The sequence below is a fragment of the Apus apus genome, chromosome 4 (assembly GCF_020740795.1).
Source record: "Apus apus isolate bApuApu2 chromosome 4, bApuApu2.pri.cur, whole genome shotgun sequence".
Classification (NCBI taxonomy): domain Eukaryota; kingdom Metazoa; phylum Chordata; class Aves; order Apodiformes; family Apodidae; genus Apus; species Apus apus.
Window position 1 is genome coordinate 6,111,349 of NC_067285.1, and position 14,873 is coordinate 6,126,221.

General features: G+C 43.8%; 1 protein-coding gene across 1 annotated transcript in view; it reads right to left on the reverse strand.

Annotated features, from left to right (window-relative positions):
* GRK5 (G protein-coupled receptor kinase 5) overlaps window positions 1–14,873 on the reverse strand; it is a 164,914-nt gene that overhangs the window by 94,680 nt on the left and 55,361 nt on the right. Inside the window, exon 2 of the mRNA XM_051620120.1 lies at window positions 1,861–1,956. Within this exon, the coding sequence (XP_051476080.1) occupies window positions 1,861–1,956 (96 nt within the window). The remainder of the gene's footprint in view (window positions 1–1,860; window positions 1,957–14,873) is intronic.

Sequence of the window (14,873 nt, forward strand, 5' to 3'; positions counted from 1 at the left end):
TGTCTGGGATGTTTCAGCTTCACCTGGATTAACTGAAAAATGATGGAGCCAACAAGGACCACCTGGTCTAGTGGGAGGTGTCCCTGCCCTTGCAGGGGGTTGGAACTAGATGATCTTCTCTAGGTCTCTTCCAACCCAAACCATTCTATGATTCTATGATTCTATGACAGTTGACCTCAGGCTAAGGTCAGTGCCTGAGGTCAGGCTGAGCAGTGTCTCATTCCTTGTGTAATCACATCCAGCCCAGTAAAAATGAGAGTCACAGAACAAGGATTTAGACCTTCTTTCCAATGGTGTAAAAGTCACTTGCTAGAATTCTCAGTCAACAGGTAATCTTTGCAGTGAAGCCAGATCCCCCAGGAGCATCACAAAGGCTCTTGCCCTGTTACTTCACCAATTAGTTCACCAAAAAAAATGCAAAACAATTTACATTTAGGACAAATCTGACACACACACACAAACGTATTTCAGAAAAAAGAAATCGTTGGCAGGCTTAATTTTTTTTAAGATCACTCATTTCAGGATATTACACCTTTGTGAAGAGCAAGCATTTTATCTGGTGCTGTTTTCCCCCACAGGAATCAAGGCTGATGGAACAACAGACAGAATTCCCAATGCAAATTACAATATATTAAGTCAGATTTGCTTCCAGCAGGTTCTGTACCTTCAGAAATTGTTCCAGGGACTGTGTGTCTGTAGAGTGGCCATAAACTGGTAAAACCTACTCTCTTGCCTCCTGCCTCTCCTTTCTTTACCTCCTTTTAGCTCGACAGCAGAAGATGGAGGAAACAAAATTTACTGGAGGAAACTATGACAAGAGTTTCAAAACATTCCACATATTTTCTCTGCATAAACACGCTGTGCATTTCAAATGTACATAAGTGCCAGGGCACTGTCAGCCAGACCCCAGGAGTTCCCCCAAGTCAGACAAATTATGCTGCCCGTTATCTCAGCTGTTAAGAGTTTCTTGCCTTTCATTCATACATCGCCAGTGGCTGGATTTTATGCAGGGGAGAAAAGGAGCCTCAGTTGTTGAAGTTAACCTCTTGTGGTGAGATCAGTAATGCCAGAGGATTTACAAGGAGATAGCTGCTAGCCTTGTTTGCCAAGGAAGCAGCTGAGAGAATGCTGAATTTTGGCAGGTATGAGCAGGCAAAATGCTGTGTTATGGAAACGGCCACTGCGAGCTCCCTTCCAATCTGCAGTGTTTGGCCCACATTGATAAAACAAAGTCATTAAAAAAAAATAATAAATTACATGTCTTATAAAAAACTACATGAAGTAGTGTTGTGGTTTGAATAAAGGAAGGTGCTGCTGAGCAAATCTGCCTGGCAGAGGGCTATGGCTGCTGTTTCAAACAGTATATTCAGAATATAATGAATATTAACCTTCAACTACACCAGCAATCTCCCTGCTTTCATCAAGTCTCATTTCCTCCCGGTGAAAGAGCTACAAGGGAATGCAGGGTGTGATGAGATTAATTTCTGAAAGTCCTTTGACAGCCACGTTGGCTGGTAGGTACAGAGTCAAAGCATCTGTCCCATATGCCAGCTATTGTCCAACTGTAAAGTCCCTGTGGCTCCTAGAGCCTGGGCATGCAAAGCAAAGGGTCTGGCTGCTGCCAGCCCCAGAGCCCTGCCCAGCAAGTGCATGATGCCAGTTCCTCCTGCCTGATCCACAGGGCATCGTTAGGAACCAGAAAATGCTGAGTTTGCAGCTCCATGGGAGGTATATGCATTGTGTGCCCATCTCTAAACTGATTCCCTGGAAAGATGAGTACCTTTAATGCCATTCTGCTGAACCAGTTTTGGTAGCACGCTTTATTTATGCAATACTTCCAAAGAAGGGAAAAGCTCTTACCTATTGTTCTTCGGAGATCTTCACACTGGCTAATGTGAGGGAATTTCAAGATTTCCTTCCACTTTTTGCTTTTGCCTTTGCGTTTCCCTCCACCCCCTGCAGAGAAAGAAATATGAGGATTAGATTGCTTTGGGGGCAGAGCCCTATCCAGAGTTTAACATCCCAGTCGCAGTTCTTATGGATATCCCTAGTAATTAAAGCTGAGACATTGTGGGTAGATGTACAGTTCAAGCCCGAGCTTGTCTGGGCTGACACAGTCCAAGGAGGTGGCATCTGGCAGGAGATCAGGTTGGTAAAGGTTGGGAGTTCAGATGAGCCCATCAGGTCCAGTTCAGAGGACAGTGCTGAGCTGAGCATCTCCAACATCACCTCTGCCCCAACTGTCAGTCACTTTGCACGAGTCAAACAATCTTGTAAAATTACAGCTCACATCTTTTTCAACCTGGATCTCCCGCCTTCTGGCTTTGGGATGAGCCCTGTTTCCATCCAAAAGAAGCACTGGAAACTGAAGACCAAAATTCAGTTCTTGCCATCCATCCCTCATGTTACATAGACTGCCAACATGGCACCACTGCTGATGCCACACGGAGTCCTTCAGTAGGAAAAAATTAATGTAACATCATGATGAAGAGAAAACCTCTTTTGGGCTCTTTTTTCCCCTTCTCCCTCTTCCCCGAGATTTCTTGAACTGGTCCTCAAAGTGAATGACTTAGCTGGCTTCCTCCAGCTTGGGCAGAACCAGGTCCAAGATTCATCAGCCCCTCCACACTGAGGAATCACCCTCATCAACTTCCCTTCAGAAATACCCTGCTGCAGGCATCACTGGCATCTCTAGGTGCCACATCTGAGCTTAACCAGCTCCCTTCTCTTGGAGTTACTCTTTCATGCTACACACGCTTCCCCTGTCTCCCCTTCCCTCCACTCCACCTCCGCACTGTGACCCCACCACTTCCCTGGGCAGCCTGTTCCAGTGCCTGACAACCCTTTCAGTGAAGAAATTGTTCCTAATATCCCATCTAAAACTCCCCTAGCACAAATTGAGGCCATTTTCTCTCATCCTATCACTTTTTACTGGGGAGAAGAGACTAACCCCCACCTCGTTACAACCTCCTTTCAGGTAGTTGTAGAGAGCAAGAAGGTCTCCTCCCCTCAGCCTCCTTTTCCTCAGGCTAAACTGCCCCGGTTCCCTCAGCTGCTCCTCATGAGACTTGTGCTCCACACCCTTCACCAGCTTTGTTGCCCTTCTCTGGATGTGCTCCAGCACCTCAATGTAGTGAGGGGCCCAGAACAGGACACAGTATTCGATGTGTGGCCTCCCCAGTGCTGAGTACAAGGGGACAATCACTGCCCAGTCCTGCAGGCCACACTATTGCTGACAGAAGCCAGGATGCTGCTGGCCCTCTTGGTCACCTGGGCACACTGCTGGTTCAGGTTCAGCCAGGCAGTCAGATGAGCACTCAGATCTGAAACAGCTCAGCCTAAGAGCATGTGTTTAGATTTTTCTTGCTTGCTTTTGCTTGTTTGTTTGCTTTTGTTTGTTGTTTTGTTGGGTCTTTTTAACTGCAATTGGGCACTTTTTACTCCAGCCCTCCCCTGGGTTTCTATTTTATGCCTCCACATTTTTTATGCTGCCACACCAGCATTGCAGCAGAGGGCAGGAGATGTGATGTGGTGCTGGGGGGTTCATTCCCAGCTCGTGTGTGTGTTATCCTGCTCAGAGAGGCTGGGCAGCCACTGGAGAAAGAGCTTCCCCAACCAGACGTGAAAGCTCAGATGCAGACTGAGATTCTCTGAGTTGCTGTATTTACTGCAGTTCAGTCCCTGCACACAAAATCTGATTCACTTGAGTCTATTTTACATGCTCTGGCACGTCGAATGACTAATTCAGAGCTGAGTTAATTCTGTAGAGGGGCTGGTAGAGTCAAAACTGCAGACTGAGAGTGTGCTGGGTACTACATGATATTGCAGGCTAAATTAGCAGGGCATTGACTCAAAAGGTAGCAGATCATTACAGAAAAAAACTGAGCCTTGAAAAAATGGTGAATCATTGCTCTCTGTGGGGTGTTTCTGATCACACCTTTGGCACAGGAGTGTTTCTCCTGCACATCATCTTTTATTCCTCTGCTTTTAGTGACCAATGGTTTTGTCATTGCAGAGCTTGCCTTGAGTTATTTTAAACTCCTTATTGTACGTCTACAATATGCAATGTAGCAAAGACATACCTGCACTAGCCATGAAGGAACTAGCTTGTTTGGACTTCTAGGAGTACAGCTTTGCTGCCTTTTCCAGGAATTAATCTTCAGCCAAAGCACAGAGAGCTGCAGCTGCCTCAACACTATGCTGTACTACACACTACAGATATACCCTTTGGGTCTGTAATGAACTCTTCTTCAACCTCCCCTCTTCACTGCATCCAAACACTGCTGCTGAAGTCATTTCCTCTCCCATATCTCCAGCCACAGCTTGGGAGAGGGTGTCCTGCTCTTTTTTTGCAGCATATGATGCTTGGTCTTCCATGCTGAAGTCTCAGGTACGCTGCAAGGTGTTGAGGATCACCCTGCCTGGCTGCTCCTGCCTGCCAGGCTGCCACCTCCACTCACTCCTCTTCTTCCCTTCCAGGGGCCTTTCTGCACACTCCCTGATGCTCCTGACCTCATGCCTTGTCACACTGGACCTACACTTCTTTGCCTCCCTTCACATGCTTCTCTGGAGAATGATCCTTCCTCCAGGAATTCCCATGTCCTTCTCTTTTCCAGTCATTCTCTTTGGCTGCATTTTCTTCCCTGAACTATTGCTTCATGTTTTTCCTCACACTCATTTATCTTGTAAACTTTGAGTTCTGTGCCTTGATACCAAATGTCTATGGGAATTAAATTAATTAAGTACATATTTATTAGCACTGGGGGAGGGATGGGAGGGAAGGAGAAGGCAAGAAGGGAAGGAAGCAAGTGGGCTGGTGTCTCTGCAGAATGATCCCTTTGAGACATCGTTCTCTCAAGGGATCTTTGAGAGCCTTTGAGAGCTACAGGGTTTGAACCTGGACTTCTGGATTACCAGGACACAGGAGACAGCAGGTATAAGCCAGATGAAAGCACCCTTTTGGCTGCACCTGCTCAGCACTGGTACATCTTCACCCACTGAAGGTCTACACTTTAGACCAAAGCACTGGAGATTTCAGAGCATACCTCCTTCACCAGCCACCTTTACAAAAGTCCTTACAAAATGGTTTCATCTTTAGCAGCACCAAGCTGTGCAGAGCATTGCAAAATAGCCCTCTGCTCTAAACGACAGCTCTGAGATTTGTGCAGAGCTGAAATTATTCTGCTAAGCTGGGCTAGAATGTTTTTAAAATCCATTCAACGCAAAATATATATTGATGTATTTACATTGGATGATGTATTTCTGGCATTAAATTGCCATCAGAAGTGGAGAGGGGCTCTGCTGCAACCATGATCGATACAGCCAGCGTGTTCTCTCCCCTTTTGTGGCCATCCTCCAAAAATAAGCAGCCTTGCCTGATGAATCATTTGCTCTTAGCTGAGCGTGAAGTAGCGTTACTGTTTTGCCTGTGACGTCTTTATGTTAAAGATTCTGATCAACTGCTTTAATCGACCTGACCTTTCCTCTCTCAGCTTTTCTTGTGGAGCCAGCACACGTTAATTTGAGGGGGTTTGAAGGACATAATGCAGTGAGACAGCTGAGACAGGGTAAATTGTCTAGCAGAGCTAAAAGCTAAAAGAGGAGGTTTCTCTGAATAGGTCAGTAATTGTGCAGGTTGCGAAGGGAAGCTTTTCACACATTGATTGCTGCCTTTGCACTGTCTACTCTGGAGAGGTGGATTTGCAGTCTTCAAGGCAGCTTCTAGGGCAAGACTTGATGTGCCATGTTTAAGATCAGAGTTCCATCATGTGGCATTGGAGGGTCTGAATGCTTCAAACTCTTGGTTTGCTGAGGATGACAAAAGGTGGGCTCCCAGCAGCAGCAGGAAAGCTCAGCTCCACTCCCTTGCATGCACTTAACAACTCAGCATTTGTAAACCGAGGAGTGAAGCTAATTCTCTAACATGTCAACCAGTCCTACAGGAAATAAAATCATTTGCTCTACATCCTACATACTGAAAAATGCATGGTGTTTTTCATATCATCTTGTGAGATTAGGTGGCAAATCTAGCTCTGATCTCTGCCTGCCAGGAGACAGACACAACCAGAGGCACACATGTAAAACATTTGCAAGTAGGAGATACGTAGCCTAAGGCATCCACTTCTTTTGGCCTCCATTATTCAGAATATAGTCACTCCCTTAACACCTAGAGGAGGTAGTAAAGTACCTGCATATTGTTTATCCAATGAACTATTAAGTGGCTTGTCCAAAATTACATGAGAAATCAAAGAGAGAGCAAGAAGCTCAAGCCAAGGCCTTGAGCCTGTTAATTCTGCTAATGACAGGATCAAGCCATGCTTCTGCTCAGCTGATTAAAGGTATTTCATAACCCAGAGTTAAACACAATGATGGGTGAATTCATTCCAGCATCATGCCTGTAGCATATTCCCTTTGTGTCTCATGCCACTGTGCAAGGGGGCTTTAAGCATGGCTGAGCTGGCTTCACACTTCGCTCTGTCCTTGCCTGAGTTGCTAAGCCTGCATCCCACCCCGTGCTGCCAGGCTTGGCTCACCCAACATGGCCAAACATTTCATTGCCTTCAACTGAATTATCTGCAGTTTAGTTAATCCACAGTTTAGGAAAACTATCCACAAATCACTGAAGGACGACTAGAGTTTGTGTCTTCCATTTCACAACAGTAGCTCGGCTCTCCTGCAAGTCCTTCCCAACAAGGGTACCGAGCTCTGTACACTCTGATTGCAAGGCCTTGAATACACAGCACATGAAAGCAGTGAAAAAAACCTCAAAAAAATATTAAAAGTCAAACAATAATGGTCAGTGTCCTATTTCCACCCAGAAAAAGTTTATATTTCTTCTCCTCTGCCTCTTCCCAGCTTTCCTTTCCCGACTCCTGTCACAGAATATGCAGCTGTATGGAATTGCCATATTCAATTAAACAAATGGTCTGTCTAGTACAGGACACACTGCAGGCAGCTCCAGATGAAGATCTTACGAAGATGTTGATGAAGTATTTGGAAATCAGGAACTTTTCCCATGCTGTATTAATTAGATTTGGCTAACAAAACATGAAGGAATATTGCTTCTGAAATTTCTTCTTCCTTTTTACCATCTATGCTATTTAAATTCAGGTTGTTCTTATGCTCCTGGTAAATGCCCTGGATTGTTGGATGCCCTTTTGCCTCACATAGATTTGAGTTCCAGAGATTAACCACGTCTTTGTGCAGGAAAAGAATATAAATTTTAAACACGGAACTGCTTATTCTCCTGGAGTGTCTCTTCCTAATATGAAAGCATGAATAAAACTTTTCCCTAAGAATTTTTTGTATCTAACTCATCTATCTTCACAGTCAAACAGTTTCACCATGTCCAGACCTGTTTCACATGGAAGTTCACCCAAGATTACCATTCTTGTTTCACATTGTTCCCACCTACGTTTGGTTGTACTAGCAAGTGAAAATGGTTTGTTTTCAAAGAATGAATGATAATGCTTCCTCTCTGTCTTTCATCCTGCCCTTCTCACCTGGGAAAGCAGAAAAAAAAAACCAGGAAATTTGTTTTATCCTTACAAAGTCTTAGATGATACTCCTGAGTAACCTGTGGTTAAAACAAGCACTTACAAGACCATTAGGAACCTCTTTATGAATCCCGTTCCACGTCATCCCAATGAAAAGGAGGGCATGAGGCTGGAATTTCAAAAGCAGGTAGGTGCCCACCATCCACTGGGATGCAGTACTTCCACAAAGCAGTCTTTAAAGGCTCTGGTTTATAAGATACAACAGAAAGCCCACAGCATGCCCTCAGAAGAGAATCACATTACATAGCTCCTCTTATCCATGCTAATCTGTCTTTATCTCCTGCAGCCTGTTTTCATGAACGTGACTCTCTGAATAGCCACGGAGCGTGATAATGGTTTTGTGCCCATCTTCCCTGCTGTCACGGCATGTTTGCACATAAATCATCTGCACGTTGCCACGAATACACGAGCCTGACAAGTGCTGTGTAAACCATCCCATTGCTTTTTAGAAATGAACAGCAGATGTATTTAATTTTTAAGCCTTCAGAACCACAGAGATGGGGATTTCACAAGCAAAAATGCAAGCCACTCCCCAGCAGAGCCAGGCTGGCTTTGCTATCTGGATACCAGAGGGCATACAACTGGCATCTAAAGTCCTACCAACGTTGGCTTACAGAAGTCACTCTTTGGAAACAAATGTTTATTGCAGGAATATCTGCCTACTATTTAAATAAGAGGTCAGGCAGTACTTGATGAGTGGCTGAAACTTGACTTCATTAACACATTTTATATGTTAAAAAGAATGTGTATGTTAATAACAGGCTTTAATAACATCCCCTGCCCTGAAGGGACAGAGGAAGCGAAGGCATTAGTCTTTGAAGTCTGATCCCCAGGGCTTGACTATCATATGTCAAGGCCATTGGTGCTACTCTGGGAATATAAAACAGTGTATGTCTAGTCAGAGCATATTAAAAGGATCTTAACTAAATTGAAAAAAACACACCTTGACTTCCTTCTGGTGGTGTCGAATGGGCATCCCCAATTGTGGCACTCTCTATACACGTTTGCTTACATCCTCCATTGGGTATTTAAATGCACATTTTAGATTATTTCAACAAGTTGTCTTGGGTGTTGTGGGCCACTCTATATAGGCTGGGTGCATGTTTCACTGCTACACATGTTAACAGGGAGTTGTTTGGTGCTGTGACTTCCCTGGATGCAGCTGAATTTTCCCTTGCGTAAGCACCCTTAGTTTGTCTATTACGGCGTCTCTCTCTTTTTTTGCCTTGTATTTTAACTGCATTGTGTTTATCTGAAGCTGATGAATGAGCAAAAAGAAATCATTGGCCTTTATGCCACAAACAAAAACAATCCAGATGATACAAAGTATACTGAAGATATACAATCCACTAAAAATCCAAACAAGCAGTAAATCTCATAAAAATCAAACCAACTATCATCTAAAATAGTAAAACTAAGCACAGCCCAAATGTTTTACTTCTTATTCTTGACCTCAAAGTCAGCTAGGCTTCTGGCACAGATCCAGGCAGTTTAGTTGTGTTTAAAATGCACTACCATGTACTGGATGGTTCAACAGGCTGTTGAGATGAACTGAGTTTGTGGCTTCGGACTGAAAGGTGCCTGGATAGCATTTAACATCGTCGTTGGCAACAAGAGCAAAAGAGACAATGCTTCCCTTGGAAGCATTTTCTGGACCCATAAGGTCTCTTGGAGGAACATGCAGAGGCTATGATGTCTGAACCTGGGAGGTATCAAGAGATTTTATCCATCAGTGGTGTAGGTAACAGAAAACATTTGTCTGTAATGCTTCAGTATCAGTAATTTCTATGGGGGACCCACCTTTAGAACAGAGCTCTTAAGAATCAAGGTTATCACCTTGCTACAAATGTAAAATATCTCAGTGGAGTTTTCCTCCAAACTGGAGCTGAGAGTCAGTATTTCAAAGTTCTAGAAAATTCTGATTTAAAGACATTGCAATATTTCATTTTGATAACATTTGAGTCATCTCAGTTCTCTAACGTCAAAACATTATCATAGAACATATCAAATAGAGTATTAAGATAGATTATATCAGGGAAACAAAATGAGTACAGTAAATTGACATTCTTTACTTTGTTAAAATGATGTTTCTATAGTAGACATTTTCCTGCAAACCCCTTAATTTTTGACAAAACTTCATTCTCAGAAAGGAAGATTCTTTTGTCAGAAGTGTTCTCAACCATCCCATAGTCTGAAGCACACAAGAATTAAACAATGAATGTCACCTCCCCATATCTGAATGTTCAAGTGAATCTAAATTCCCACATTTTTTACTAGTTCCCTTAAGTTAATTTGCACAGCTGCAATTTACACTGAATGTAGGAGACCTGCTTCTCATATCTCCAGAGAAAGAATGCAATTCCCTGCTCCAGAAATCTTGCTTCAATAGGGCTTGATAACATTTTTTCCAGGCAGAAACTCCTCTTTAAGCAAAGGCTCTTCAGCTTTTAAAATTTATTACCCTTTCTATACAGTTATTACTCCATTTTACTAACACGTATGCAGGCTGCTAACTAATGCCCCCAAACCCAAACCTGTAAACTCAACTCAGCACCCATCTACAGTCCCTGTATGGCCCATTGACCATGCAGGTTGCCCAGGAGCATGTGTAAGTGGCATTCCTCAAGCAACCCAGATGTTCTTAGGGATGGCCCCTAAAGCCAAAATACCTTGAAGGGGACTTGTGGGTCCTAGTTGGACACAGAGAAATGACTAGAAATCTAAGAAGGCTCTGCCAACTTGCTGCTCCACATTGTGCAATTCTCATGTTTAGTGATACAAAGGGAAGCATGAGACAGGCAGAAGGAGCACACAAGGGAACGTTGCCCTGGTACAGGTAAATACTTGGGGCTTAGCTCTTCTGAAAACTCTGGTGTCAGTTCTAGAGGGAGAACACGCAGAAAACCCAGCTCTGAGCAGGAAACTGTGTGGGTTCTGTCTGTCCCTGTCAAAGAGCTGTGTGGGCTTTTTCTCCTGCAAATAGTTCTGCAGTCTCTAAAAAAAGAACTTAGTCTCTGTGTTCCTGACATTTGAGTTTTATAAGGAGTATTTCTGAACTGTGGGGAGAAGATCCAGCTGGATGGGAGGTGAGAATCCAAGTGTGTTCCTATCAGTCAAGCTCTGAGAATTATGCTCTTTTTTGGGGCTTTTTGCCATCCCCTAAATAAACTAACCAACAGGGCTAAAGAAAAGAATTTTAGCAAACCTAATAAAAAATTAATGATTTGTGACAGGCTGTTTTATTAGGCCTGACTGATCTATTAGTTCCACCTAACTGACAGAACTGGTAAAGCCTTGAGATGCTCTGATAAGAATCCAGAAATCCAGATGTGTTTTTCTTTCCGGACATAAATAACAGCACACTCAGTTTAGATGGTTTATGTCTGAGTCAATAAAACAGTCATCAGAAAAGCAAGAAGGAACCAGTGTAGTCTCCATGAAGGAGACAGAAGAGTAAGTCCCCCAGGCATCTAAATAACACACCTGAGTCCCCAGTCCTGCTCTGTGGTGCACAGACTGGCAGACCCCAAATCTTTGGAGATGCAACACAGAGGTCTCAGCTATACAGAGCCTGATGCCAAGTGACTGCAGCCCCTCTGTGCTCCCTATGCCTGCAAATACTCTACTGAGTTGCTGCATTACCAGGTTTATTCCTCCAGTACTACATTTAAACCACAATCTCTTCTCCCACATTTAATCCTACCAGAGATACTAGCCCAGCAAAGGTGCTGATGTGGAGTAGGAGGGCACTGAGCAAGTGTTATCAGGTGCCCAGTATGTTTTTGGCTTATGGTGTTTCTGTATTTTTGCAGTGGTCTAGAGGACCATTAAACCAGGGAGATAGCCCAGCAGACTTAAGAAGTGTCCTTCAATGATGCCTTGCTGGATTCACCCTTCTCACACAACTCTTTTCAGGCAGTTGACATAAACAAGCTAAAAATTGTGAAAATTAGGCCGGGAACCTCCTGAGAACATGTGTATGGGCTATAGTGCCAGAACTGTTGTAGAGGAACATCTCTTCTGTGATCTGTGACCCTTCAGCACTTTTGCTTCCAGAGCCAGCCAGGAAGAAAAGTCCAGCATCTAAATGTGGCTTAGGCTGGATAACTTTCTGTTTGAGATTAGTATCAGCTGCATCTTTCTTTCCCACAAAAACAGATGAAGATCCTGTCCATCTTTCTGGCTCTCTTTGGTCAAATATCACATCAGATTGTCAACTACAGATGTATGCACAAAAGCATACATGAAATCTGAGATACATGGCAAAATTTCCCACACGCCATAGGGGAAATGTGGGGAGGGGGGTAAAACCATCCTGGAATGCCTAGTGACAATGAGCATTTCCAATTGCAGTGCCTGGCTGGCAGAGGGTAAAAGGTGCTGGCACACACTTTGGCTTTGGAGGAAAAATGCACTATGTGGAAAGGGGTGCACGAGGCTGATGAGATGGGACATGGTCAGCTTTAGGGGACACTTCTCCCTTACTTAGCTACAAAGCCTGGCCTTGTCCAGCAACAGCTCCGTTTTGTGGATCTCAGTGTCACACCCTGCTAAATCACCCCTGAAGTCACAGAAAACATCATCCTCCAAAATCACTGCCAGCTCAAGATGTGAGGGTACACAACTGTATGCGTCAGCATTTAGGATCATTATTGTAAAAGGTTACAGAAGAGACCCAGGTTAATGGAGGTAATCTGTGATTATCTGATGTAACAGATTGCTCTGCCAGTGACTCATTCCTTCTGCCACAATATACTGTGGGTTGCAGCTGCAAATAGTGAGCAGGATGGAGCCGGCTTCCAAGCTAAGACTGTCCCTGTTGTTTGGAGAAACCCCTCTAAAAGAGGGTGCCAAGCCACTGCCAGTGTGTGAAAGCCCAGCAGAGCTTTATGGAGGGGAGTGGGTCGTAGCACTGTGCTACAGTCACTCATTCATGGGTGTTACTATAGCTACCAGTTGAAGGACTCAACAAGAAGAGCAGAAATAAAAAGAGAAAATTAGGAGGTAGAAGACAAAAAAGAGGAAACTTGTAAAGCAAAGGAGAGGGTTCCTCTGATTAGCTAATGAAGTGCTGCTAAAGCAGGGACTGAAAAACGAGGCTTGAAGGCTGCATGGCGTAAGTGTCAGATGATGCAAGTAGCTGGCCTGCTCTTGTCTCGCCTCTCCCACCACCCACCCTCAGAGCTGGTGGTGGTAAGCACCACCTTAATAAACACAAAACAGCAGCTTCATGCCAGGGATGGATTAACTATTTCCTCATTGCTCACCAAGTCCTGCACTTGTACTTGTTCTCCCTGCAGCCCTGGGGCCAGAATTAAAGCAACAAGTTAATCTGGGCCAAATGCCCCTAGGAACAGTGTGGAAACAGATGATGAAGAACAACTGTTCTACCACGAGAGACTCCAGGAGAGAGCAAAACCTAGGTAATGTCATAGCCTGGAAGACAAAGAAAGAAGAAGGCATCAGCACACAGAGATCCCACACCACCCGGTATGACGACCCTGGCTCACGTTCAGAGCAGTGCTGGATGTCCAAGCCAGCCCAACACACCACCAGCAGCTGCAGCCAGTGACAGACACTTCTAATACGTACATAAATCTAAATAAATGTATCATTCCCACTCACATGCTTTCCTGACATCCAACTTGCTGTTATCCTTGCTGAGAGATTAATGTCACTGCCTGGAACAGCTTATTAGCAATTTTTATTATGAAGCATATACATTTGGCTGGTGGTGGGCAAAAGCTAAGTCTTTGAGTAAATAAAATACTCAGGCGGCTTGTGGGGAATGACAGAGAACAGATACCTGTGGGGTCTTTACCCTGGCTCTGAAAGCCAATAATGGCAGGAGGTCAGAGATCACCAGCTTAATTGTCCGACGAATTAATGGTGACGAACGTCTGCTTCCCCTCTTGTTAAAACTGACACCAGATATTTCAAAGAAAGCAGAAGGGCACTTGGCCACAAAGGAATGTTTTGATGGCTGGAGCTGAGATTGCTGCCAGCCCCAGCCCATCAGAGAAGCGAGGGTCAAACAAAGTCACTGTAGGAAACTGTTGCTGACTTCAGCATGAAACAGAACCTTCTGGGCCCAGCCGAGCAGCCATGGGTTATCCTGCTCACTTTGGGGAAAAAAAATTGTTTCTTTATATTAAAAAATGTATCTATATATCAGCTCCAGATCTTTGAATATAAAGAGAGTGAAAAAAAAAAAAAGTTAGTTGCACCCTAAAAATCAGTTGGAGCTTGTTTCTTCCTATTTTGAAGAAAAACAGAGAACAACCGAAAAAAAAATGATAATACCTAAATGTATTTTTTCTTTATGTTTTTCCTCTCCCAAAAATGTCCCTCTTTCATTGCCCTGTATAACCCTGGTTCAGCAATGCATCTCTGACTGGAATGTGTTATCATGGGAGAAGTAACAAAACCAGGAAATAACTAGGGGACCATTTTTATCCAGTTAGTGACATTTTGTGAAGCTGGCTAACATTTTCTATTGAAATAACTTCTTCCGCAGTTAAGAATGAGGTCTACTTAGTTATTTTCTTTCTGTTGCTCAACCTCATTTCAATTCAGATTTTTGTGTGGAGCTGTAGGAACAAGGATGAAAGCTTCCCTTTGTCTCAAGGTGGTTGTGTTAGTTTCGAGCTGTTGTGAAACAGACCGAAGGGCACATCTTTGCCGTTCATCCGAATATACGTGAACCCCTCTGGTATTTAATTTAAGCTACGTAAACAAGGAACAAGGACTTTTTGAATTTTAAAACACACAGTATCACCCTACCAGTCAGTTCCTGAGATCCATGAACTGACTTCTTACATCGTAAGTCACCCCCCTCATTATGGGATGCCAATACCTTTACTTAATAACGTTAATATGTAACACCGTCAACAAGGATGAACAACACTGAATTAGATGACTAAAATCTAAATATTCTTTGAGCAGTGTATTTCCATAGAGGTCACGTCAACCAGGGACCAGACACATTGGTTTTCAAGTAAATCTATGTGCCCAGTCTCCGGCTGAGCTAATTATAACGGTGCCTTCAGTACTGCTGTCTTTAAGTGTCTGCCAGCATGTCCCTAACAAACCACCAGGTTCTTGTTTTTGTAGCCCAGATGGAAAAGTCTGATTATCAGGTCGGAGTCAATGCTAGTTCCAAGGCCAGTGTACTTATATCCCCTGTGAATCCAGCTTGCTGAGCTTCAATTAACAACAGAGAAGTTAGTGACAAGCCACCAAAGAACTATCTGTTTGCTTGCTTCTCACTTTCATCATTCATCAATACCCAAGGGAGGAAGGCTGCTGGGTCTAAAC